The sequence below is a fragment of the Helicoverpa zea genome, chromosome 29 (genome assembly GCF_022581195.2).
Source record: "Helicoverpa zea isolate HzStark_Cry1AcR chromosome 29, ilHelZeax1.1, whole genome shotgun sequence".
NCBI classification, from domain to species: domain Eukaryota; kingdom Metazoa; phylum Arthropoda; class Insecta; order Lepidoptera; family Noctuidae; genus Helicoverpa; species Helicoverpa zea.
The window spans coordinates 912791-940283 of NC_061480.1; the positions used below are offsets into that span (position 1 = coordinate 912791).

At 37.5% G+C, this 27493-nt stretch overlaps 3 protein-coding genes across 3 annotated transcripts; 1 reads left to right on the plus strand and 2 right to left on the minus strand.

Moving 5' to 3' along the window:
- Positions 1 to 535: 535 nt before the first annotated feature.
- On the minus strand, positions 536 to 5906 carry LOC124644304 (PR domain zinc finger protein 5-like). Its single transcript, XM_047183601.1, has 5 exons — positions 5593 to 5906; positions 4467 to 4620; positions 3650 to 3751; positions 2389 to 2511; positions 536 to 1558 (listed from the first exon to the last, which is right to left on the minus strand). The coding sequence occupies exons 1-5, from the start codon at positions 5749 to 5751 to the stop codon at positions 564 to 566; spliced, it is 1533 nt and encodes a 510-aa protein (XP_047039557.1). The 5' UTR covers positions 5752 to 5906; the 3' UTR covers positions 536 to 563.
- A 458-nt stretch (positions 5907 to 6364) lies between these two features.
- LOC124643898 lies at positions 6365 to 17588 on the plus strand. Its single transcript, XM_047183024.1, has 3 exons — positions 6365 to 6431; positions 8239 to 8422; positions 17246 to 17588. Exons 1-3 carry the CDS (start codon positions 6365 to 6367, stop codon positions 17490 to 17492), a joined length of 498 nt encoding a protein of 165 aa, XP_047038980.1. The 3' UTR covers positions 17493 to 17588.
- A 1038-nt stretch (positions 17589 to 18626) lies between these two features.
- On the minus strand, positions 18627 to 21428 carry LOC124644196 (ferritin subunit-like). The gene is made up of 3 exons (XM_047183445.1): positions 21272 to 21428; positions 19767 to 19901; positions 18627 to 19246 (listed from the first exon to the last, which is right to left on the minus strand). The coding sequence occupies exons 1-3, from the start codon at positions 21380 to 21382 to the stop codon at positions 19091 to 19093; spliced, it is 402 nt and encodes a 133-aa protein (XP_047039401.1). The 5' UTR covers positions 21383 to 21428; the 3' UTR covers positions 18627 to 19090.
- Positions 21429 to 27493: the final 6065 nt, after the last annotated feature.

Consider the following 27493-nt stretch of genomic DNA (forward strand, 5'->3'; position numbering starts at 1 on the left):
TACAATTTTAAAGAGTATGTATATACTCAACTACTAAAAAAGTTAAGAGGCTTAAATCGGTCCCGTTTGCCCATAATATGTGAATCTCTTTTTAAAAAGAGGTATGTTTGATATATTTTTCTCTGTTATAAAAGGTACCTAATCATGTTTCTACGTCTAACAAAATAAGGTTTATATCATGAACTTTCAGGTAACCAAGTTGTATTTTGATCCGTTTTGTATTTACTGAGAAAAATTGAGATCCTTGGCGCCAAAAATTCCAATTCGTCCTCTTAAGCGACATACGGATTGATAACCCAACTGAGATCCAATCACGACTCAATTACGATTAAAGTGACAAATGGCAGACCAATATCAAACCAATGAAATGAGATTGGAATACGATTGGTCTTATATTAGTAGTGGAATGCCTGATTAGGTTAAAACTGCTATTGCGATTACATTTTTATCCAATTATCCCTGGAAGTTGGTGATGGAAGATACACCCGTGCATCGGAGAGCACATATATGACTTGAGAAATAAAACACCATAACATATGTATATAAAATTGCATTTATTTCCTTCATATAACTCCATGTGTCCTTTTCATATGACGCCTCAAAGAGTCTTTGCTCGCAAACGGATTATTGCACAGCGAACAAGAAAAATTCTTCACCCCACTATGGGTAACTTTATGTCTCAAAACATCAGATTTTGTATAAAAAAAATTATGGCAAACATCACATTCATGATTTTTCTGCTTTAAATGAACATTTTTCAAATGATTATTACATAAACTCTTCGTTATAAATGACTTTGCACAAATATTACATTTGAAATCCGGTTTTTTCAAACCATGCTTTTCTACTAAATGCTGAACCCTAAAATTTTCCTGAAAAAATCTGTCTTCGCAATAAGGACAGGGAAATCTTAATTTTCTTTCGTATTTTATATTATGAACGGTAATCTCATGTGTTCTTTTGTCAATTTTATTACTAAAAGTTAAATCACATTGTCGACATTTCAAGGGCTTATGAGACCTCGTTTTATGTAAATTCAAAAACACCAAATTTGAAAATCCAGCTCCACAGATATGGCAGACTTGTTTTTGAAAATGCTTATTCATATGAATGTTTAAAAGTCTGAAAACTGTAAATTTCTCTTTACACAACTGACAGGATAAATCCCCGCCTATTTTGAACGGAACCAGCAAATCTTCTTTCAGCTCAAATGCTAAATTATGTATATCAATCAAATGATCTCGCAGTGTCGATAAATTCTGTAAATTTTCGTCACAAATTTTACATTTTAAGACTGAAATATCGACTTTAACTAACCTATTTTGCTGGTCGATTATTTTCTTTTCAATAGCTTTGAGAGTATGTAGTTTATTTGTATGTTCTCTTAGTAGGTTGACGTCCGAAAATGGTTCTTTGCAGCAAAAACATCTGTAACGACTCTTATTCCATTGGAACACGAATATGGTAGAATTTGCAAGAAGTTTGAGAGAGTTCTCTCGCAGTATGGGTCCGTTGCCACGGCGCTCAGCTATTTTGGACCAGTCTTTTGAAGTGTTATCTGTTAGGAGAAACAATTAAGTTTTGTTAGTAAAATTGCTGAAAAAGAAAGCCAACTAACTATAGACGATAAGAAAATCTCGAGCAATGATAAACTCATTTTTAGGGTTCCGTACCCAAAGGGTAAAACGGGACCCTATTGTTTTCGCTTCTCCGTCCGTCCGTCCGTCCGGCTATATCTCATGAACCGTGATAGTTAGAGAGCTGAAATTTTCACAGATGATGTATTATTGTTGCCGCTATAACAAAAAATATTGAAAACTAGAATTAAATAAATATTTCGGGGGGCTCCCATACAACAAACTTGATTTTTTTGTCCGTTCTATAAATCGGTACGGAACCCTTCGTGCGCGAGTCCGACTCGCACTTGGCCGGTTTTTTTTTTGCAAGTGAACAAAATGAAATAGCTTATAGTTGGAGAGCCGATATACTTGGTCTGCTTTTTAACTATTTGGGTTAGTAAATTAGACTTTTCTTTTTCATGCCCTGTTCCAAATTGACAAGTTCAAATGCTCCAGAATTATAAGGCCAATTTTTTTACAGATGTATCAAAAGTTCCGATTAATAAGAATCAGAACTTTTCTTACCCAAAAATGTCTACAAGCTCTCCAACTACAAATAGTTATCAATACTAATATTATAAAGCTGAAGAGTTTGTTTGAACGCGCTAATCTCAGGAACTACTGGTCGGATTTGAAAATTTCTTTCATTGTTAGATAGCCCATTTATCGAGGAAGGCTACAGGCTACTTTTTATCCCGGTACGGGAAGTAGTTCCCACGGGATGCGGGTGAAACCGCTGGCAGAAGCTAGTAACATATAAAAATCTCACCTGCATCAGTTTTAATTTTGCATTTCTTTAATTTGGATCGTTTATGAGCATAATCCTTCAGCGGCACAGAATCCAAGATATTATCGCTCTGTGATAACTCCATTTTTATGTTGGCTATAATGTCTGAGAAAATATTTTAACTATGTATTGAAATACATACCGCAAAATGTTATTGTGTTAGGCTTTATACTGCTGAACTTGAAATGTAATTTGGTACAGAGATAAATTAGTTATTTTTAGCGGGTAAAACCGTGAAAAACAGCTACTTATTATATTTAGCTTAAAAATCATTATTATGAGGCTTTTATTAACTATTTGCTGTTTTCCCGCGTTTTCACCCGCGTCATCGGGAACTTTTTCCAGTACTCAAACAAAATATGTTATTCGGGAATAATATGCCTAATCATCTTTCCAACAATAACAAAAAAAGGGGAATATACAGGGTGGCCCATCCATAGGCGTCCAAAAGAAAAATTTAGAAGCTCTATGCTATGGGGTATCCGAATCACCCCCATGTATGTTCAGCGATTTTTTGTAGTTTAGGAGCTAGAATTGTTTTTATTTTTTTCCGTAATTTTTATTTCAACATTGTTTTTTCTATTTTATCTTTTTTTTCCTAACGCTTACAGACGAAATAAATATTTTGAGTTTGAGTTTGATGTTTTTTTGTGTAATTAATCATCATGATAGTAGCTAACACCTGAAAAAAAGCAGTTTGGCTAAACATTCTAGAACTTAAATAAAATTTTATCTGAAGTTCAAAATTAGAAACCTGCTTAGAAACCCTTTATTAATTTTTTTTAAGCTCTTAACATTTTTGGCTACTGAACTCCAACAGTAATTTTGAACTTCAGATAAAATTTTATGTAAGTTCTAGAATGTTTAGCCAAGCTGCTTTTTTCAGGTGTTAGCTATTATCATGATGATTAATTACAAAAAAAAAAAACATCTGTAAACGTTAGGAAAAAAGGTAAAATAGAAAAAACAATGTTGAAATGAAAATTATGGAAAAAAATTAAAAACAATTCTAGCTCCTAAACTACAAAAAATCGCTGAACATACATGGGGGTGATTCGGATACCCCATAGCATGAAGCTTCTAATTTTTTATTTTGGACGCCTATGGATGGGCCACCCTGTATAATCAGCTTCCCAACAGTAAAATAATTTTTCAAATCGGCCCGTAGTTTTGGAGCCGTTTAGGTACAAACAAAAAAATGATTACCCTTTTTTAAAATATGCGTGGATTAAGAGATACTTACTATCGTCATCATCATTGAAGCCGTCATCACCGAACTCCACAGCAGTTGGTGATTCACACTTAATTTCCTGCAGTTTCATCTCATCATCCAATTGTTTTGTTTCTGAAATAGATTTATTTGTAAATTAATTATAGTTTTATGTTTTCTGTAATCATCTATTGAGGTCATAATTTTTTTGAACTTTCTTCAGTGAAGAATCGTATGTTTTTTTTTTCATTATATTCAAAGTTCATATAGTTAAATATGGCTTTTGGAGCCAAACTTCAGCACAAACTCTAGCAAAGCCGAGGAGTTTTTAAACAATCTATAGAATTTCATAATTCAAACATCTCATCTCACTCAGTAGTTTTATTTTTATTTAAAACTTTATTTTCAGGCATCAATGGCCCATAGATAAATACCTCAAAACTAGCATATATTATATGTTTTATACAAAAGTAGTAAGTAGTAGTGATTGGAGAAATTCTATTTGTGTTTTTTAAACTTTTCTGCTCTGCTCTACTTTGATGGAGTGTACCCACCCCTTAACCTAGTTTTTGTATTGTATTCTCTCGATTGTTGTAATTTTATTGAATTGTTTGAAATAACACTTTTGTATGTGTATGATACTGTAATATTTATTTTTTATGCATGTCAATGTAGTATGTACCAGTGTCTACTCGAAATGTGCATACCGATTGAGCGGTGAGATATGCATGTACCTACATTATGTAATTTACCAAAACACCTGTACCTAATACTGTGTCTCTGCAAATAAAGATTCTTATTATTTTAACAACTAAATGATTCTTTTAAAGACTGCAAATATGAAACAAACCTTTTTCGTCATCAAACTTTATGGTCTCCAAAACCCTTAGATAATGTTGTTCATTCTGCACCACCATCTGTTTGAACTTGGAGGCATCTCGCAGCCTCAGAATACAGTCTTCACAAATATAGTGATTTGATGGCTCTGTGTCTGCGAAGAGTAGCTGGAAAAGATATTTTTAAGGTTTAAATAGGACACCAACAAGGTGGACAGACAACCTTATAAAGGTCGCTGGAAGACGCTGGATGCAGGTCGCCTCCAACAGGTATCTGTGGAGATCTAACGCGGTGTCCTGCGTGAGCGACGAACGCGACGCGACGCGACGCGACACGACGCGACGTAATGCGACGCGATGCTATACGCGACAGATGTCCTACGTGATTTTGGTCATTACTTCTCAAATCATGGAGAAGTTGTGTTACAATTTTGCTTGAAAGTTCATATTTAAAGTACAGACAGCAACAATCTTCCAACTTGTTTGTACTAATAAACGATTTCTTTAATATTTATGTTTTTTTGTCCCACAACAATCAACGCTTCTGAATAGTTCGCGGTGTCGCGTCTGGTCGCCCTCAAAACAAGTACGCGTTACGTCGCGTCTCGCCGCAGACTGTCACATAGGCCGCATGTAGGGAATTCCTTTGAGTTGATCGCGTTCGTCGCGTTCGCAGCGTCGCGTCGCGTCGCGTTCGTCGCTCACGCAGGACACCGCGTAAGGGGGAGGCCTATGTTCAGCAGTGGACGTCCTATGGCTGAGATGATGATGATGATGAAATAAGTCAGAAGAAGGATGGTAAGTGGGTAAGATATTTTGTTAGCAATAAAAATGATACTACAAATTATTGTCACATAATTTTCGGTCAGTGGGTTCTAAGACAACCTTCTTTTTAAAATGTAAATCTAGCTGTTTTCTTGCAGTTTCTTCGGCATCCTGTGCGAACTACTGACCGGGATAAAATATAGCCTATGTTACTCGGGTATAATGTAGCTTTACAACAGTGAAATATTTTTTCCTATCGTTGTAATAGTTTCGGAGCTTTTACGGTACAAACAACAACATTATTTCTGTTTGTCTTATAAGTATAGATGAAATTTATATTCTATGTATTATTAACATAAAACGAATAAGTCTTACCTGAATATCAAATGTGGTCTTCAGCATATCGCTGTACACTTCTTTTTGACCAGAATAATAATATTCTGAGGAAATACTTTTGAAAACACCGCTTTTCAAGCAGCAACGACATATATTAGATTTTGCAGTAAATACAGCATTGTTTGACTTGAAATCCATTTCTCAAAACAATTGAATACCCCGAGCACGTTTAAGAATTGTTTTTGGGTGATATTTAATTGATGAAATTAATTATTTTTGTGTATTTTGTCTTGTTATTCATCGATAATTTTTTCTAATTTTCGCTTACATTTTCTGAAATTGTGACTGTCACTGTCACTTCACTGACATTGACTTATTTGATAGCGGTTTATTTTTTCTCTCCGTAGGCCAAAGACTTAACCACACCGCCTCTTCTTTTAATGGCATGAGAATGGAGATGGAAAGCCAAAGAAGATTAGGAAAGTTTAAATCAGGGGTAAGTGATAACATACACAGCGACAAAATAAGGGAAAAGGCTGCAAAAAGCCTAATCAAAAGGAAAGCTGGAAAAACGTAGTAGTAGAGTGGGTACTTCCTTGTCGCTTACCTTCATACTGCATGGTCAGAAAAAGAAAAGATTTGTCAAGAAATAAAACTGTGCATGTCACATTGACTTTACATTTTCCCAAATTACACACACCACTAAGAACTGCAAATTTTTACTCCATAATATTTATAAAAGCTACTTTAGATTGTTAATCAGCAATTTTGAAAATAAATCTAATTTAAAAAGTAACAATCAGCCGTAATCATGGGACTGCCAACGTATCCCGAATGCAGCATGAAGAGAGAAACTGCTGAGCTCGTATTTAGCAAGGGTAAGAAAGAGACTCATGAAACTCAGAAACGTACTTAATTTCTGGTTCCTATGCCCCAAATTAGCTTGTCAAATGAAAGTTCATACATACAAACTTAGAAATGTTGAATTGGTAGGTACTTGCCTGACCAGGGGGTACGATTCCGCTATTTTATTTAAATGACAAACAATTCACATTCGACTGCGATCCAATCACGACTCAATTACGATTGATGCGTATGTGGTATTCCACTATTTTTTCTTTGAAATAAACGTTTTTATTGTCATTCAATAATGAATCATTATTTAAATGCTGCAAATGATTTTCAATTGCAATATGATTGTAGAGCAAACTACTGTATAGACCAAAATCACCAGGGGCCCGATTCTCCTAATTTTACTTAAGCGGCATTCGATTTACGTTCGACTGCGATCCAATCCCGGCTCGATTACGATTGAAGCGTATGTGGCATTCCGCTATTTTTTCGTTGAAATAAACGTTTTTATCCTTTTCTGTCATTCAATAATGAATCATTTTGTCTGCAAATGATTTACGATTGCAATATGATTGTAGAGCAAACTACCGTATAAACCAAAATCACCAAAATAGCAGACCAATCGCAAACCAATCGAATCTCGTTGGAATACGATTGGTCTATATTATAGTTCGGCCATTCAGAGAATGCGTTCCTGACACGTCGCGATTGAACTGACGACGTAATAACATTCATTGATTATTGATATAATAATGTTGTTTTAATGCTCCTCAATTGTTAAAACGGTAAACAACCAGCAAAAATATTTTTATCGTAACTGCAACGCCATTGCAAAGTTACGTCGTCAGTTCAATCGCGACGTGTCAGGAACGCATTCTCTGAATGGCCGAACTTTAGTAGCAGTATGCCCGATATGGTTAAAACTGCTATTGCGATCAGATTGCGATTCAATTTAGGAGAATCGGGCCCCAGAGTTACTTTCGCATTTATAATATTAGTTTGGATTACGGACAGAAAAAGCTATCTAAACTGATGATTGACCGACAGTACTACCATCTCATGTGCAGCGTTCAAGATAGCCTTCATTCATCATCATCCTCCGAGCCTTTTTCTTACAAGGAGCAACTGCCCTATCTGATCTCCTCAACCCAATTCCCGGGCAACCCAATACCCCTGGTTAGATTGGTGTCAGACTTACTGGCTTCTGACTACCCGTAACGACTGCCAAGGATGTTCAATGACAACCGGGACCTACAGGTAACAGGGGCCCGATTCTCCTAAGTTAAAAATGTCAAAATCGAATAGAAATCGAATCGCAATATGATCGTAATAGCAGTTTTAACCATATCGGGCAGTCTGCTACTAATATAAGACCAATCGTATTCCAACGAGATTCGATTGGTTTGCGATTGGTCTGCTATTTTGGTGATTTTGGTCTATACGGTAGTGTGCTCTACAATCATATTGCAATAGTTAATCATTTGCAGACAAAATGATTCATTATTGAATGACAGAAAAGAACAAAAACGTTTATTTCAAAGAAAAAATAGCGGAATGCCACATACGTTTCAATCGTAATCGAGTCGGGATTGGATCGCAGTCGAACGTGAATCGTATGTTGCTTAAGTAAAATTAGGAGAATCGGGCCCTGTTTAACGTGCCATCCGATCCGAAACACAGTAATTGGTGTCTAAGATATACTTAGAAAGATGTACAAACTTAGAAAAGTTGCATTGGTACTTGCCTGACCTGGAACCGAACCCGCGCCCTCATACTCGAGAGGTTGGTTCTTTACCCACTAGGCCACCACGACCTCATTCATATTTTTTTCAGAAATCGCCGACGAGCTAGGCAGAGACTTTCGCGTCCTGCCTGTATTCGAAAAAGGTTTATTTGATTACAAATACAGACGGTTTTACTCTCTGAATACCAACAAGCTGCTCGGCTGTCGCTGGTCGTCTTACGTCGACAATTTCAGTTCGCGCGAACTTGCCCCGTTTCAGTTCATCGATATAAGGTATGAATGGCTGAAAATATTCTGAAAATATACATATTATCTACTCCTCTTATGTACTCTCTTATGTGCTCCTCTCATGTACTACTCTTATATACTTCTCCTATAAAATCTCTTATATACTCCTGTTGCAGTATATAACAGGAGCATACATGTAGGAACGTAATAGGAAGATGAGTGAAAAAGTAAGAGTGAAAGGGATGACGTATTGGGTGTGAAAGGGACAAGAGTGTAATGTTAAAGATTGTAGGATGAAAGGATTGGGAACAAGGTCGAGAGAACGGAAGGACGTATGGAACACGAGCTAAGACGTTGAGGTTGAAAAGAAAATTAAAACTACAGTTTATTTCAAGAATCAGGTGTTTAATTCGGCCCAAATATCCCCTACCCCACATACATAATACATAAGACAAGCACTTGCTCGTCTTATGTATTCCTCTTATATACTTCCCTTATGAACTCTCTTATGGAAGTATCCCTCTTATGTACACCTCTTATGTACCCTTCTTATGTATACCTCTTATTTACTCCTCTTATGAACTTATATGTATCTACTTCTCTTATTTACCCTCTTATATACTCCTCTTATGTACCCCTTTTATGTACTCCTCCTATGTACTCTTCTTCCTTTTTGCTAGGGTAGACAAAAAAAATTTCAAAAATAAAAACAACTTTAAAGTGAAGCAAGCCCGAAAAAGCTTTTTTGAGATTTGGATCACTAAAAGTCCTTAACATATATATAATAAAAGGCGACTGTGAAGTGAAGAAGCCGCGAGCGAAGGGAGCGCGAATTTTTTTGAGTATTGGGACATAAAAGTAGTGTATCTAACGCGTGCGGCATTGTATGACAATACATTAATTTATACCGTATTGTATGACAATATATTGAAATTTCTTGGTCCAGGAGCGTACCGCGGCGCCCCTGAGCTCGCGGCGCCAGGGTTATTCGAACACCCTGCACCATAGGTTAAGGCGGCCCTGATGCTATCCATACATTTGGATACAGTTCTTGTAAGCTGCGATCTTTGATGAAATTTAAAACAAAAATAGGAGTAAAATTCTGATCAAGGATTGATTGGGGGCGCCTGCGGCGCCCCCTAATGTCCGGCGCCCTGGGCCGTCGCCCAACCGCATCATCATCATCATCAGCCTATCGCAGTCCACTGCTGGACATAGGCCTCTCCAAGTGCACGCCACTGAGATCGATTTTCGGCTTCTCGCATCCAGCTCCTGCCAGCCGTCTTGCGCAAGTCATCACTCCACCGTGCCTGAGGACGTCCTACACTACGTTTGCCGAGGCGTGGTCTCCACTCTAGAACTCGTATACCCCAACGGTTATCGGTTCTTCGGCTATTATGGCCAGCCCACTGCCACTTCAGCTTGCTGATTCGGTGGGCTATGTCGATGACCTTGGTTCTCTGACGGATTACCTCATTTCTGATACAATCCCTCAGAGAAATGCCGAGCATAGCCCTTTCCATAGCCCGCTGAGCGACTTTAAACTTGTGAACCAGCCGTACCGACAGTGTCCACGTTTCGGCTCCGTAAGTCATGACAGGTAGGACGCACTGATTGAAGACTTTTGTCTTTAGGCACTGTGGGATCGACGATGTTAGGACTCGACGTAGCTTCCCAAATGCAGCCCAACCCAACTGAATTCTCCTATTCACCTCGTCCTCAAAGTTGTTTCTACCTAACTGCAATGTTTGCCGGAGGTATACATATTTCCGAACAACTTCGAGAACGGCGCCGTGTATCGCAATCGGTTCCGGTAGAACATGTTCATTGAACATGACCTTGGTTTTGTCCAAGTTCATCCGTAGGCCGATGCGTAGATTCAGCCAGGTCAGCATCTGTTGTAGGTCCTGCAGCGTTTCCGCCATGATGACGATATCGTCAGCAAATCGCAAGTGAGAGATGTGTTCGCCATTGATGTTGATGCCGCGTCCTTTCCAGTTCAGCGTCTTGAACATATCCTCCATTGCATTAGTGAACAGTTTCGGGAAAATAACATCCCCTTGTCTCACTCCTCGATGCGACGGTATGGGCCTTGTTTGCTGATTCTGTACTTGGACGGACATTGTAGCGGCTTCGTAGAGACATCTCATCACTTGGATGTATCGCCAATCTACTTGACAACGCTGCAGGGACTCCAGAACAGACCAGATTTCAACCGAGTCAAAGGCCTTCTCATAGTCCACAAATGCTAGACACAGGGGCTGATTATACTCTTCGGTCTTCTGTATAATCTGCCACACTGTGTGGATGTGGTCTATGGTGCCGTATCCGCTCCGAAACCCAGCCTGCTCCGGTGGTTGGAATTCGTCGAGTCTTCGCGCAAGTCGGTTCGTGATCACTCTTGAGAACAGCTTATAGACGTGGCTTAGGAGGGAAATGGGTCGATAGTTCTTCAGCTGGGTTTTGTCTCCCTTTTTGAAGAACAGGACGACAACACTCCTACTCCACGCGTTCTCCCTTCAAACAGGACGGCATTAAAAAGCTTCTGGAGCTCCCCCAGTAAGGGGTTTCCTCCTGCTTTTAATAGCTCTGTTGTAATGCCATCCTCACCAGGGGCTTTTCCATTTTTGAGCTGTCTCAGAGCGATCTCGATTTCGCCACTGCTGACTTCTGGCAGGTCTTCGGTGAAATGGCGTGTTAATGTGGCTCTAGAATCCTCATTTCCGGGATCAGGTCGAGATGCATGCGATGCGTATAACCGGCCATAGAAATTTTCCACTTCCGAAAGGACTGCCGGCACCGAAGAAACGACTTCTCCACTTGTTGTGGTCAGCTTCGTCAAGTGGCTTCTTCCAAGAGATTGTACGAACACCTTTGACCCCCGATTCAGCTCAATTGCTCTTTCAATGTCAAGAGTATTGGAGCACCGGAGGTCGCGTCGTAAGTGCTTGTTGATCTCTTGGTTTAGAGCCCGCTTAGCTGACGAAGTGACAGGCGGGTTTTCACGTCGTTTCTTCATAAGCCCTAATGTCTCTTCCGAAAGCTTCGATTTCTTGCCCTTACGCTGCATGTTACAGAATCTCGAACCTTCCTCCCTGAGGATCCGAACCACATATTCGTGGTTCTGGTTAACGTCTGTTGTGATTTCCACGGCGGCAAATCGGTTCTCCAAATTTGACTGGAACGTTTCAGATCCTGTCATGGTTTGGAGCAGTGTTGGTCGGAGCCTGGCCTTCATCAGACGGAAACGTTCGGCCTTGAAGTTGATATTCAGAGAGCCTCGGACAAGTTGGTGATCGCTCCCGGTGTTAAACCCGTTGATCACGGAGACGTCTCTGAATATGTGCTTCTTGTTCGTCATGATGAAGTCAATCTCATTTTTAGTCATAGTGTCGGGGCTTTGCCACGTCCACTTCCTTTGGGGCTGCTTTTTGAAAAAGGAGTTCATCAAAAAGAGCCCCTCGCGTTCGAGGAAGTTGACGAGCATTTATGGGATCCTACTGCCGATTCGCCGCAAATCTGTACTCCCACTTTAGCGTTAAAGTCCCCCATGACAACGGTGTAATGGGTCTTCGCAGTGAAGTGGAGGGCCCTTGATATATCATCAAACATATCCTCCACTTCATCGTCTGAATGTGTCGAGGTCGGTGCGTACACTTGCACTACCTTGAGGCTATACCTGTCGGTGAGCTTTATGATAAGGTACGCTACCCTGTTCGACACACTAGACACCTCCACAACGTTATCAGCTAGGGACTTATTAACCAGAAACCCAACGCCACCTTGGGATTGTTGGTCTCCCTCTCGGAAGTACATTAGGTGACCTGATTCGAGGGTTATGGTGTCCTCCCCCGCTCTTCGAACTTCACATAACCCTAATATACCACCTAATCTTCCCAAGTTCCACCTCGAGTTGCGCCAGATGCGAGTCAAGCCGTAGCGTGCGGCCGTTGTACGTCGCAAGAGTCAGTTGTGTTTGGTGGCCTCCCGTAACCCGGAGATTCTTCGCACCCCCTGTCCCGCCGTAACCACGGTCGCCACCGTGACCGGGAATAGCGGGACTGCCGGGAACCAGGGGCCGTGGCTTTTTTGTGCCGCTCATAGAGGTTGATAGAGGGTTTTTTTTTCGAGTTTTCCTTCTCTCGCACTGGTGTTCGGTGCATTTTTGACTCCATTAGTCGACTTCTACGACACCCACTGGAAGAAGGGGTAGCGACATATGTATTCTTAAGGCGTCGCTACACGGCTTAAGAAAACGGCTCAACCGCGCCCTACCCTAAAGCCGCTACTGCTCTTATGTACTCCACTTATGTACTCCTCTTATTTATTCTCTTATGTACTCCACTTATGTACTCCTCTTATGTATTCTCTTATGTACTCCTCTTATGTATTCTCTTATGTACTCCACTTATGTGTTCTCTTATATATTCTCTTATGTACTCCTCTTATGTATTTTCTTATGTACTCCTCTTATGTATTCTCTTATGTACTCCTCTTATGTATTTTCTTATGTACTCCTCTTATGTATTCTCTTATGTACCCCTCTTACGTATTCTCTTATGTACTCCACTTATGTATTCTCTTATGTGCCCCTCTTATGTACTCCTCTTTTATATTCTCTTATGTACTCCTCTTATGTATTCTCTTACATAAGAGGGTTACATAAGAGGGTAACATAAGAAAATACATAAGTGGAGTACATAAGAGAATACATAAGAGGAGTACATAAGAGAATACATAAGAGGAGTACATAAGAGGAGTACATAAGAGAATACATAAGAGGAGTACATAAGTGGAGTACATAAGAGAATACATAAGAGGAGTACATAAGAGAAAACATAAGAGGAGTACATAAGAGAATACATAAGAGGAGTACATAAGAGAAGACATAAGAGGAGTACATAAGAGAATACATAAGAGGGGTACATAAGAGAATTCATAAGAGGGGTACATAAGATAATACATAAGAGGAGCACATAAGGAAATATATAAGACGAGTACATAAAAGGAGTACATAAGAGAATACATAAGAGGAGTACATAAGTGGAGTACATAAGAGAATACATAAGAGGAATACATAAGAGAATACATAAGAGGAGTACATAAGAGAATACATAAGAGGGGTACATAAGAGGGGTACATAAGAGGAGTACATAAGAGAATACATAAGAGAATACATAAGAGGAGTACATAAGAAAATACATAAATGGAGTACATAAGAGAATACATAAGAGGGGTACATAAGAGAATACATAAGAGGAGTACATAAGTGGAGTACATAAGAGAATACATAAGAGGGTTACATAAGAAAATACATAAGAGGAGTACATAAGAGAATACATAAGAGGAATACATAAGAGAATACATAAGAGGAGTACATGACAAAATACATAAGAGGAGTACATAAGAGAATACATAACAGGGGTACATAACCGAATATATAAGAGGAGTACATAAGTGGAGTACATAAGAGAATACATAAGAGGAGTACATAAGAGAATACATAAGAGAATACATAAGAGGAGTACATAAGTGGAGTACATAAGAGAATACATAAGAGGAGTACATAAGAGGAGTACATAAGAGAATACATAAGAGGAGTACATAAGAGAATACATAAGAGGGGTACATAAGAGGGGTACATAAGAGGAGTACATAAGAGAATACATAAGAGAATACATAAGAGGAGTACATAAGAAAATACATAAATGGAGTACATAAGAGAATACATAAGAGGAGTACTTAAGAGGAGTACATAAGAGGAGTACATAAGTGGAGTACATAAGAGAATACATAAGAGGGGTACATAAGAGAATACATAAGAGGAGTACATAAGTGGAGTACATAAGAGAATACATAAGAGGGTTACATAAGAAAATACATAAGAGGAGTACATAAGAGAATACATAAGAGGAATACATAAGAGAATACATAAGAGGAGTACATGACAAAATACATAAGAGGAGTACATAAGAGAATACATAACAGGGGTACATAACCGAATATATAAGAGGAGTACATAAGTGGAGTACATAAGAGAATACATAAGAGGAGTACATAAGAGAATACATAAGAGAATACATAAGAGGAGCACATAAGGAAATATATAAGACGAGTACATAAAAGGAGTACATAAGAGAATACATAAGAGGAGTACATAAGAGAATACATAAGAGGGGTACATAAGAGAATACATAAGAGGGGTACATAAGAGAATACATAAGAGGAGTACATAAGTGGAGTACATAAGAGAATACATAAGAGGAGTACATAAGAGAATACATAAGAGGAGTACATAAGATAATACATAAGAGGGGTATATAAGAGGGATATGTACCCCTCTTATGTATTCTCTTATGTACCCCTCTTATGTATTCTCTTATGTACTCCTCTTATGTATTCTCTTATGTACTCCTTTTATGTACTCGTCTTATATATTTCCTTATGTGCTCCTCTTATGTACTCCACTTATGTACTCCTCTTATGTACTCCTCTTATGTATTCTCTTATGTACTCCTCTTATGTATTCTCTTATGTACTCCTCTTATGTACCCCTCTTATGTACTCCTCTTATGTATTCTCTTATGTACTCCTCTTATGTATTCTATTATGTACTCCTCTTATGTATTCTCTTATGTACTCCTCTTTTGTATTTTCTTATTTACTCCTCGTATATACTTCTCTTATGTACTCTCTTATGTACTCCTCTTATGTATTATCTTATGTACTCCTCTTATGTATTCTCTTATGTATTCTCTTATGTACTCCTCTTATGTATTCTCTTATGTACTCCACTTATGTATTCTCTTATGTACCCCTCTTATGTACTCCTCTTATGTATTCTCTTATGTACTCCTCTTATGTACTCCACTTGTGTATTCTCTTATGTACTCCACTTATGTACCCCTCTTATGTATTCTCTTATGTACCCCTCTTATATACTCCACTTATGTACTTCTCTTATGTACTCCACTTATGTATTCCTCCTATGTACTCTTCTTATGTACCTCTCTTATGTATTCTCTTATGTACTCCTCTTATGTACTCCTCTTATGTACTTCTCTTATGTATCCTCTTATGTATTCTCTTATGTACTCCTCTTATGTATTCTCTTATGTACGTTTCTTATATATTCTCTTATGTACCCCTCTTATCCTCTTATGTACTCCTCTTATGTATTCTCTTATGTACTTCTCTTATGTATTCTTTTATGTACTCCTCTTATATACTTCTTTTATGTATTCTCTTATGTACTCCTCTTATGTATTCCTCTTATGTATTCTCTTATGTACTCCTCTTATGTATTCTCTTATGTACTCCTCTTATGTATTCTCTTATGTACGTTTCTTATATATTCTCTTATGTACCCCTCTTATCCTCTTATGTACTCCTCTTATGTATTCTCTTATGTATTCCTCTTATGTACTCCTCTCATGTATTCTCTTATGTACTCCTCTTATATACTTCTCTTATGTACTCTCTTATGTACTCCTCTTATGTACTCTCTTATGTACTCCTCTTATGTATTCCTCTTATGTATTCTCTTATGTACTCCTCTTATGTATTCTCTTATGTACTCCTCTTATGTATTCCTCTTATGTATTCTCTTATGTACTCCTCTTATGTATTCTCTTATGTACTCCTCTTATGTATTCTCTTATGTACGTTTCTTATATATTCTCTTATGTACCCCTCTTATCCTCTTATGTACTCCTCTTATGTATTCTCTTATGTATTCCTCTTATGTACTCCTCTCATGTATTCTCTTATGTACTCCTCTTATATACTTCTCTTATGTACTCTCTTATGTACTCCTCTTATGTACTCTCTTATGTACTCCTCTTATGTAGGGGAAAGGGGGGCAACCCCGGCCGGTGGGTAGCCTCGGCCATAGTAAATATTAGTATTTCGCGCGGCGTGACTTTGAAGTTCGTGTGGCCTCCATGTGCGTTTAAGAGTAATTCGTCAAATGCAAACAGTTGAAGTCGATTGACCGCTGCGTTCGAGCGTGATAGAGTGAATTTCTTTTTCGTCGTCGACGGCCGCGTGACTTCAATTGTTTCGAAAACCGTTATTCACTGGATAAAGGTAAGTAATTATTTATTTGATTTCGTTTACATAATGGAATACTATTATATTTTGGACTTTGAAGTTTATTTCAACGTATAATTAGCTGCTTTTTTTTAATATTTTTTTTTCGAAGAAAGTCATGTCGGGTAACCCCGGCCATTAGTTTTGGGCGTATCTCCGGCCATATGTTAGTCTATATAGAGGTTAATATTTTAAGTCTTAATTTTAAAAAATATATTTTTTTCAGTGTCACAATGCCGAAATTTAAAACTAGAACTACGAATCGCGGAAACTGGAGTGAAGAAAACATGAAAAAAAGCCATTCAAGCGGTGCTTGAGAAAAACATTTTTGGCTGCCGCAGATCAGTATGACGTTCCACGAACTTCTCTGCAGGATCGGGTCAAGATTGGATTTAGATTGAGCTCACGAGGCATGTGTAGATATAAATCCATCGGATTTGTACTATAACTACGATGTGTGTGTCGCCAAAAATCGATTTGGCCACTAATTGAAGTGGGTTTAAAACGTATTGGATATTATTTTTGTTCAAATTTTCAATATTCTAATACGAACAAATATTGTGTTGATTATTTTTTCGTAGTTTTCGTTGTATTTCCCTTGATAATTTAATCACAATAACAAAACAACAAAATTGGCCGGGGCTACCCCCCTTTCCCCTACCCCACTTATGTACTCCTCTTATATATTCTCTGTTAAAGTAACAGTAAAGTTATATAGGTAGTGAAGTTTTCTATAACCGTTGATGTAGTAAGTTTAAAAAAATACTATTTTTACAGAGACTACCACTTTTTCAACTGCGTCAATCGTCTTAAACCCTCGGAAACTATTTACAAAAAGAAAGATTTTCGTTATAAACTGAAGCCGGGGCCCGGCGTGGACTATGGTGGCCAAATGCCGATACCGCAGGACTTGCTCATGAAGAGAGGGACAATTAAAATTAAAAAGCAACCAAGACAGTCTAAGAAAGATGAGGAGTTGAATGAGTCTAAAAGCGAAGTTGGAAAAACACAGGCAGAAAAATAAAGGAACGTTTAATACTAGCTGTCGACTGCCATGCCGCGACTACATGAAGTCGGCCGCAGCTGCATTACAGGGCACGATTCTGCTAATTTTACTCAAGCGACATACGATTCACATCTGAGTGAGATTCAACCACGACTCAATTACGATTGAAGGAAGCGTATGTGGCATTCCGCAATTTTTTCTTTTAAATTTACCTTTTTATCCGTTTCTGTGATTCAATACTTAATCAAATTATTTATTATTGTCTGCAAATTATTTACGATTGGAATATGATTGTAGAGCAAACTACCGTATACATCAAATGACAGACCAATCGAATGTCATCGTATAAGATTGGTCTTTTATTAGTTGCAGAATGCCCGATATTGTTAAAACTGCTATTGCGATTCAATTTCTGTTAAATTTTGACATTATTAACTTAGAAGAATCGGGTCCCTGGTTTGTATGTACATGAAACCGTTTTGGATCGAAGCGGCAGCAGCACGTGCACTCGATGTCTGATATCGGCAGTTGCAGTCTGCAGCTAGAATTTGGAACGCACCATAAATTCGTGTATCCTTAAAAATTAAATTTTCAAGTGATGTCCTGTCATAGGACAAAAATGTGTTCGTAGTTTTACATTTATGTTAGAAACAAAATAATTTTGAAAAATTATCTAAGTGAGAGAGACACACATTAATGGGTGATTCCTCTTTCTTATTATTACAAAATCTATTCATGGTGGTGTGGCCATACTAAAAAAAGATGGAAGAAATCGGGGAAAGTAATGTTATTTCATATTTTTTAAGATTATTGATTTATTTTGTTACGAATAGGTAGGTATATATTTTAATCTTGTTTTAAGATATGTAGTCTAGATGTTATTTAGTTTCGTATGTATCAATTTACAAATAAACGTTTTGAAAGTTTACTTCTATCTTTTGATGCTTGTACAAACTTCAAATTAAGTAGTTAGAAGCCAGTCAGTGTGACAACCATTCTTACTTTAGGGTATTGGGTTGCCTGAGTAACTGGGTTGAGGAGATCAGATAAAAACTGGTACTCAGCTGCATCCGGTTAGACTGGAAGCCGACCCCAACATAGTCGGGAAAAGACTAGGCAGATGATGATAACAAACTACAAATGAAACTCGTATTTAATGTATGAATCAACTTTATTTTACGAAATAATTAAACAAAATTATAAACAGCCATATTTTTGTTCAATAAGCACTTTTTGATGGAAAAAAGTGTTGCAATAGGAATAAGAAATCGCGTTTTTGCCGTACAGTGTTACCAGACGACAAAAATAAGCCTATAATTGACTGCATACAATCTAAAGTGGAGTACATGATTTTAAATACAGAAATTATTCTTAAACTAATATTTTGTACAATAATACCTACGGGGTTGGCTAATTTGTGAATTTTTATTACAAAAATAAGTATAGTATACGCCATTTTGTTTGCAAATTAAGAAAAGAACAATACGTATTTTGATTTTCAAACATTCTAAACAGCGACTCAAAACTTTTTTTTAACAAATGGCAACAGATTAAAAAAATAGGTTACAATAAGAAGGTTTTATTGATAGTTTTTAAACTACATGGTGGCGATTGACTTAGATGTCGATGCCAATAAGTTTCTTGTCGAAGATGAACTCTCCGAGAGCACCGTGGCGGTCCATGAGCTTCTTGAGGGTAGAGGCCTTGCCGGCGATGTCGCGTTGACCCTTGTACTGCTCTTCCAAGAAGTCTCCAGTTAGGTAGTCAACCAGCTGTGAATAGATAAACAAAATATTAGTATAATGTTTGTGAGGTGACTATCTTCCTGCCGAAGCCGCGGGATTATTGGAGTTACCGCGGCCCTGGTGCATAGAGGGCTTAAGAAGGAACATGATGGGTTTAGCAGAGAGTATCAGAGAGTCTGACATTCTCTCACGCTGCACCCACAGGAGGAGCCATTTGATAATTTCCCATCAAACAAAAGGTGACCAGTCTCAGACTTTTCATGACGAGTTGCACAGTGTTTTAGAAGGCGTCAAATTGGTGGCTCAAACATTGGGTGCAACATCTTTAACAGTGGCTATGGCCGCTACGTATAGTCAGAAGCCAGGAAGTCCGACAGCCAGTCTGTTCTGAAGTTACGCGAAGCATGTTCCGTCACATATGAACCTTCCCTCAGTAACTGGGTTGAGGAGATCAGATAGGCAGTCGCTCCATGTGGCGCACTGGTACTCAGCTGCATGCGGTTAAAACCGGTTGGGAGAAGGCTTGGAAAGTTCTAGAACAACTTACATGGTAATCATTGAACTCGGAGTCGTCTTCGCAGGACTTGATGACGTTCCTGATGCTCTTGGTGACCTCGCTCTCCATGCGCAGCGCGTGCTCCAGGGCTTCTACTCCGCCTTCCCAGGTCTTGCGTTCGGGGGCCTGTGGAGATGGTTATTTATTACAAAAATTCCAAAAATGCTAGAAATGGATTCTGTTGGTGATTCTAGCGGGTTATTCCCGCTCGGTAACACCCTTTCGTCAACACTGTTGACGATCGGGAAAAAAAAGTTTCGTTCGTTCACAGTGTTGACGAACGCTAGTTTTTATTTTTAAAATATGGAAAGACTTGTCATAGATTTTTAAAATGTTTTAATAGATTATGTTAGAGCTTTTGAAACACAATTAACTAGAAAATAAAAGTGGCCTTATCATGTGCATAATAACCATTTTACACTAAAATAATAAGTAGCGTTCGTCAACACTGTGAACGAGCGAAACTTTTTTTTCCCGATCGTCAACAGTGTTGATGAAAGGGTGTTACCGAGCGGGAATAACCCATTCTAGCATGCTGGCTATTTTCCTTTTCTAATTCAATGTACAAAAATGACTTCTCTACAGATTTATTAAATGTGTATAGTGTATGTGTAAATAAGCAAGTTATATAAATCAGTATGGTTGATTGACTGTGTAGTTTAATGGGTATAAATCTTATGCTGATACTGGCTGGATCCTCCCGTGTATGGGGAATGGCAATCTCCTGGATAAAAAGTATTATATGTCTTTCTTTTTCTCAGTATAGATATTCGTGTACCTAATATTGGATTAGGTTAAGTAGTTTTGGTGTGAAAGCAAGAGTTACTTTCGCATTTACAATATCGTCAAGAACTGTTTAGTGTCATAGTTTAACGACTGAACAAATTGCAATGAATATTGTATTCATAGGACAGACCCTGAAGAAGTTATAGGTAAGTTTTGATCCGATTGCAGAACACAGATAAAACAGGATGTAATAGCTAGCTAATCATGAACATACAAAAGATTTTCAGCCGAGAACCAATCTGCTTATCCAGATGAGTTGATACCATAACCAATAGGCCTATTCTACCTTTTACCGTAGTTCTTCTTCTTTCGTGTCGATGATATGTCTTATAGTGAGACTACACTTTGTCAGCCCAATATGCTGCCACAGCGAGAGCACGGCGGTTTACCGTAGTAACTACTATAGAAATCTGTGCTTTTACTCTAAAAAATGGTTGTCTGTAAATTCGGTTTACTGACGATAGTCGAACGTGACAACGTCATAAGAAATTGATCGTCAGATGTCGAACGCTGCCGAAAGCGGAGGCCGATCGTGCCTCCTTGTCTCTCGTTGCGTGCTCTCGCTTGCACTTCAAGCCGTAAACGGAACGCCTCAGAGCGAGGTAACGCCGCATGAGTCATGTTTTTTCGTGCGTGCAGCCGGCCCCATCGATTTATAAGACGTTGTCACGTCAAAAATAAACTCCCTTCGTCCCTTCTTGCAAACTCACCCTAACTTGCAGCAGGGTGGTAACATCAGAGGTCAGTTCTCCTCTCATCAGAAGGTACTCGATGAGCTTCATGGCGTGTTCACGTTCCTCTGACGCAGCGTCGAAGAACATCTGAGCGAAACCGGGGCGGTTTACCTGAGGGAAGAAGAGGTCGGATTAGAAATAGGTGTACCCCTCTTATGTACTCCTCTTATGTATTCTCTTATGTACTCCATTTATGTATTCTCTTATGTACTCCTCTTATGTATTCTCTTATGTACTCCTCTAATGTACTCCTCTTATGTATTCTCTTATGTACTCCACTTATGTACTCCTCTTATGTATTCTCTTATGTACTCCTCTAATGTACTCCTCTTATGTATTCTCTTATGTACTCCACTTATGTACTCCTCTTATGTATTCTCTTATGTATTCTCTTATGTACTCCACTTATGTATTCTCTTATGTACTCCTTTTATGTACTCGTCTTATATATTTCCTTATGTGCTCCTCTTATGTATTATCTTATGTACTCCTCTTATGTATTCTCTTATGTACCCCTCTTATGTACTCCTCTTATGTATTCTCTTATGTACTCCTCTTATGTATTCTCTTATGTACTCCTCTAATGTACTCCTCTTATGTATTCTCTTATGTACTCCACTTATGTACCCCTCTTATGTATTCTCTTATGTACTCCTCTTATGTATTCCTCTTATATACCCCTCTTATGTACTCCTCTTATGTACTCCTCTTATGTATTCTCTTATGTATTCTCTTATGTACTCCTCTTATGTACTCCTCTTATGTATTCTCTTATGTATTCTCTTATGTACTCCTCTTATTTATTCTCTTACTAGCTTCCGCCAGCGGCTTCACCCGCGTGGTGTGTTGATAAAAAGTAGCCTATGTGTTAATACAGGGTATCACCTATCTACATACCAAATTTCAATCTAATCGGTCCAGCCGTTTTTGCGTGATTGAATCACAAACATACATCCATACATTCTCACAAACTTTCACATTTATAATATAAGTAGGATGTACTCCTCTTATGTACTCCTCTTATGTATTCTCTTATGTACTCCTTTTATGTATTCTCTTATGTACTCCTCTTATGTATTCTCTTATGTGCTCCTCTTATGTACTCCTCTTATGTATTCCTCCTATGTACTCTTCTTATGTACCTCTCTTATGTATTCTCTTATGTACTCCTCTTATGTATTCTCTTATGTACTCCTCTTATATATTCCTCTTATGTACTTCTCTTATGTATCCTCTTATGTATTCTCTTATGTACTCCTCTTATGTATTCTCTTATGTACTCCTTTTATGTATTCTCTTATGTACTCCTCTTATGTACTCCTCTTATGTACTTCTCTTATGTATCCTCTTATGTATTCTCTTATGTACTCCTCTTATGTATTCTCTTATGTACCCCTCTTATGTACTCCTCTTATGTACTCCTCTTATGTACTTCTCTTATGTATCCTCTTATGTATTCTCTTATGTACTCCTCTTATGTACTCCTCTCATGTATTCTCTTATGTACTCCTCTTATATACTTCTCTTATGTACTCTCTTATGTACTCCTCTTATGTATTCTCTTATGTACTCCTTTTATGTATTCTCTTATGTACTCCTCTTATGTATTCTCTTATGTACGTTTCTTATATATTCTCTTATGTACCCCTCTTATCCTCTTATGTACTCCTCTTATGTATTCTCTTATGTACTCCTCTTATGTATTCTCTTATGTACTCCTCTTATGTATTCTCTTATGTACTCCTCTTATATACTTCTTTTATGTATTCTCTTATGTACTCCTCTTATGTATTCCTCTTATGTATTCTCTTATGTACTCCTCTTATGTATTCTCTTATGTACTCCTCTTATGTATTCTCTTATATACGTTTCTTATATATTCTCTTATGTACCCCTCTTATCCTCTTATGTACTCCTCTTATGTATTCTCTTATGTATTCCTCTTATGTACTCCTCTTATGTATTCTCTTATGTACTCCTCTCATGTATTCTCTTATGTACTCCTCTTATATACTTCTCTTATGTACTCTCTTATGTACTCCTCTTATGTATTATCTTATGTACTCCTCTTATGTATTCCTCTTATGTATTCTCTTATGTACTCCTCTTATGTATTCTCTTATGTACGTTTCTTATATATTCTCTTATGTACCCCTCTTATCCTCTTATGTACTCCTCTTATGTATTCTCTTATGTACTCCTCTTATGTACTCCTCTCATGTATTCTCTTATGTACTCCTCTTATATACTTCTCTTATGTACTCTCTTATGTACTCCTCTTATGTATTCTCTTATGTACTCCTTTTATGTATTCTCTTATGTACTCCTCTTATGTATTCTCTTATGTACGTTTCTTATATATTCTCTTATGTACCCCTCTTATCCTCTTATGTACTCCTCTTATGTATTCTCTTATGTACTCCTTTTATGTATTCTCTTATGTACTCCTCTTATGTATTCTCTTATGTACTCCTCTTATATACTTCTTTTATGTATTCTCTTATGTACTCCTCTTATGTATTCCTCTTATGTATTCTCTTATGTACTCCTCTTATGTATTCTCTTATGTACTCCTCTTATGTATTCTCTTATATACGTTTCTTATATATTCTCTTATGTACCCCTCTTATCCTCTTATGTACTCCTCTTATGTATTCTCTTATGTATTCCTCTTATGTACTCCTCTTATGTATTCTCTTATGTACTCCTCTCATGTATTCTCTTATGTACTCCTCTTATATACTTCTCTTATGTACTCTCTTATGTACTCCTCTTATGTATTATCTTATGTACTCCTCTTATGTATTCTCTTATGTACTCCTCTTATTTATTCTCTTACTAGCTTCCGCCAGCGGCTTCACCCGCGTGGTGTGTTGATAAAAAGTAGCCTATGTGTTAATACAGGGTATCACCTATCTACATACCAAATTTCAATCTAATCGGTCCAGCCGTTTTTGCGTGATTGAATAACAAACATACATCCATACATTCTCACAAACTTTCACATTTATAATATAAGTAGGATGTACTCCTCTTATGTACTCCTCTTATGTATTCTCTTATGTACTCCTCTTATGTATTCTCTTATGTACTCCTCTTATGTATTCTCTTATGTATTCTCTTATGTACTCCTCTTATGTATTCCTCCTATGTACTCTTCTTATGTACCTCTCTTATGTATTCTCTTATGTACTCCTCTTATGTATTCTCTTATGTACTCCTCTTATATATTCCTCTTATGTACTTCTCTTATGTATCCTCTTATGTATTCTCTTATGTACTCCTCTTATGTATTCTCTTATGTACTCCTTTTATGTATTCTCTTATGTACTCCTCTTATGTACTCCTCTTATGTATTTCTCTTATGTATCCTCTTATGTATTCTCTTATGTACTCCTCTTATGTATTCTCTTATGTACCCCTCTTATGTACTCCTCTTATGTACTTCTCTTATGTATCCTCTTATGTATTCTCTTATGTACTCCTCTTATGTATTCTCTTATGTACTCCTTTTATGTATTCTCTTATGTACTCCTCTTATGTATTCTCTTATGTACGTTTCTTATATATTCTCTTATGTACCCCTCTTATCCTCTTATGTACTCCTCTTATGTATTCTCTTATGTACTTCTCTTATGTATTCTTTTATGTACTCCTCTTATATACTTCTTTTATGTATTCTCTTATGTACTCCTCTTATGTATTCCTCTTATGTATTCTCTTATGTACTCCTCTTATGTATTCTCTTATGTACTCCTCTTATGTATTCTCTTATGTACGTTTCTTATATATTCTCTTATGTACCCCTCTTATCCTCTTATGTACTCCTCTTATGTATTCTCTTATGTATTCCTCTTATGTACTCCTCTCATGTATTCTCTTATGTACTCCTCTTATATACTTCTCTTATGTACTCTCTTATGTACTCCTCTTATGTACTCTCTTATGTACTCCTCTTATGTAGGGGAAAGGGGGGCAACCCCGGCCGGTGGGTAGCCTCGGCCATAGTAAATATTAGTATTTCGCGCGGCGTGACTTTGAAGTTCGTGTGGCCTCCATGTGCGTTTAAGAGTAATTCGTCAAATGCAAACAGTTGAAGTCGATTGACCGCTGCGTTCGAGCGTGATAGAGTGAATTTCTTTTTCGTCGTCGACGGCCGCGTGACTTCAATTGTTTCGAAAACCGTTATTCACTGGATAAAGGTAAGTAATTATTTATTTGATTTCGTTTACATAATGGAATACTATTCTATTTTGGACTTTGAAGTTTATTTCAACGTATAATTAGCTGCTTTTTTTTAATATTTTTTTTTCGAAGAAAGTCATGTCGGGTAACCCCGGCCATTAGTTTTGGGCGTATCTCCGGCCATATGTTAGTCTATATAGAGGTTAATATTTTAAGTCTTAATTTTAAAAAATATATTTTTTTCAGTGTCACAATGCCGAAATTTAAAACTAGAACTACGAATCGCGGAAACTGGAGTGAAGAAAACATGAAAAAAAGCCATTCAAGCGGTGCTTGAGAAAAACATTTTTGGCTGCCGCAGATCAGTATGACGTTCCACGAACTTCTCTGCAGGATCGGGTCAAGATTGGATTTAGATTGAGCTCACGAGGCATGTGTAGATATAAATCCATCGGATTTGTACTATAACTACGATGTGTGTGTCGCCAAAAATCGATTTGGCCACTAATTGAAGTGGGTTTAAAACGTATTGGATATTATTTTTGTTCAAATTTTCAATATTCTAATACGAACAAATATTGTGTTGATTATTTTTTCGTAGTTTTCGTTGTATTTCCCTTGATAATTTAATCACAATAACAAAACAACAAAATTGGCCGGGGCTACCCCCCTTTCCCCTACCCCACTTATGTACTCCTCTTATATATTCTCTGTTAAAGTAACAGTAAAGTTATATAGGTAGTGAAGTTTTCTATAACCGTTGATGTAGTAAGTTTAAAAAAATACTATTTTTACAGAGACTACCACTTTTTCAACTGCGTCAATCGTCTTAAACCCTCGGAAACTATTTACAAAAAGAAAGATTTTCGTTATAAACTGAAGCCGGGGCCCGGCGTGGACTATGGTGGCCAAATGCCGATACCGCAGGACTTGCTCATGAAGAGAGGGACAATTAAAATTAAAAAGCAACCAAGACAGTCTAAGAAAGATGAGGAGTTGAATGAGTCTAAAAGCGAAGTTGGAAAAACACAGGCAGAAAAATAAAGGAACGTTTAATACTAGCTGTCGACTGCCATGCCGCGACTACATGAAGTCGGCCGCAGCTGCATTACAGGGCACGATTCTGCTAATTTTACTCAAGCGACATACGATTCACATCTGAGTGAGATTCAACCACGACTCAATTACGATTGAAGGAAGCGTATGTGGCATTCCGCAATTTTTTCTTTTAAATTTACCTTTTTATCCGTTTCTGTGATTCAATACTTAATCAAATTATTTATTATTGTCTGCAAATTATTTACGATTGGAATATGATTGTAGAGCAAACTACCGTATACATCAAATGACAGACCAATCGAATGTCATCGTATAAGATTGGTCTTTTATTAGTTGCAGAATGCCCGATATTGTTAAAACTGCTATTGCGATTCAATTTCTGTTAAATTTTGACATTATTAACTTAGAAGAATCGGGTCCCTGGTTTGTATGTACATGAAACCGTTTTGGATCGAAGCGGCAGCAGCACGTGCACTCGATGTCTGATATCGGCAGTTGCAGTCTGCAGCTAGAATTTGGAACGCACCATAAATTCGTGTATCCTTAAAAATTAAATTTTCAAGTGATGTCCTGTCATAGGACAAAAATGTGTTCGTAGTTTTACATTTATGTTAGAAACAAAATAATTTTGAAAAATTATCTAAGTGAGAGAGACACACATTAATGGGTGATTCCTCTTTCTTATTATTACAAAATCTATTCATGGTGGTGTGGCCATACTAAAAAAAGATGGAAGAAATCGGGGAAAGTAATGTTATTTCATATTTTTTAAGATTATTGATTTATTTTGTTACGAATAGGTAGGTATATATTTTAATCTTGTTTTAAGATATGTAGTCTAGATGTTATTTAGTTTCGTATGTATCAATTTACAAATAAACGTTTTGAAAGTTTACTTCTATCTTTTGATGCTTGTACAAACTTCAAATTAAGTAGTTAGAAGCCAGTCAGTGT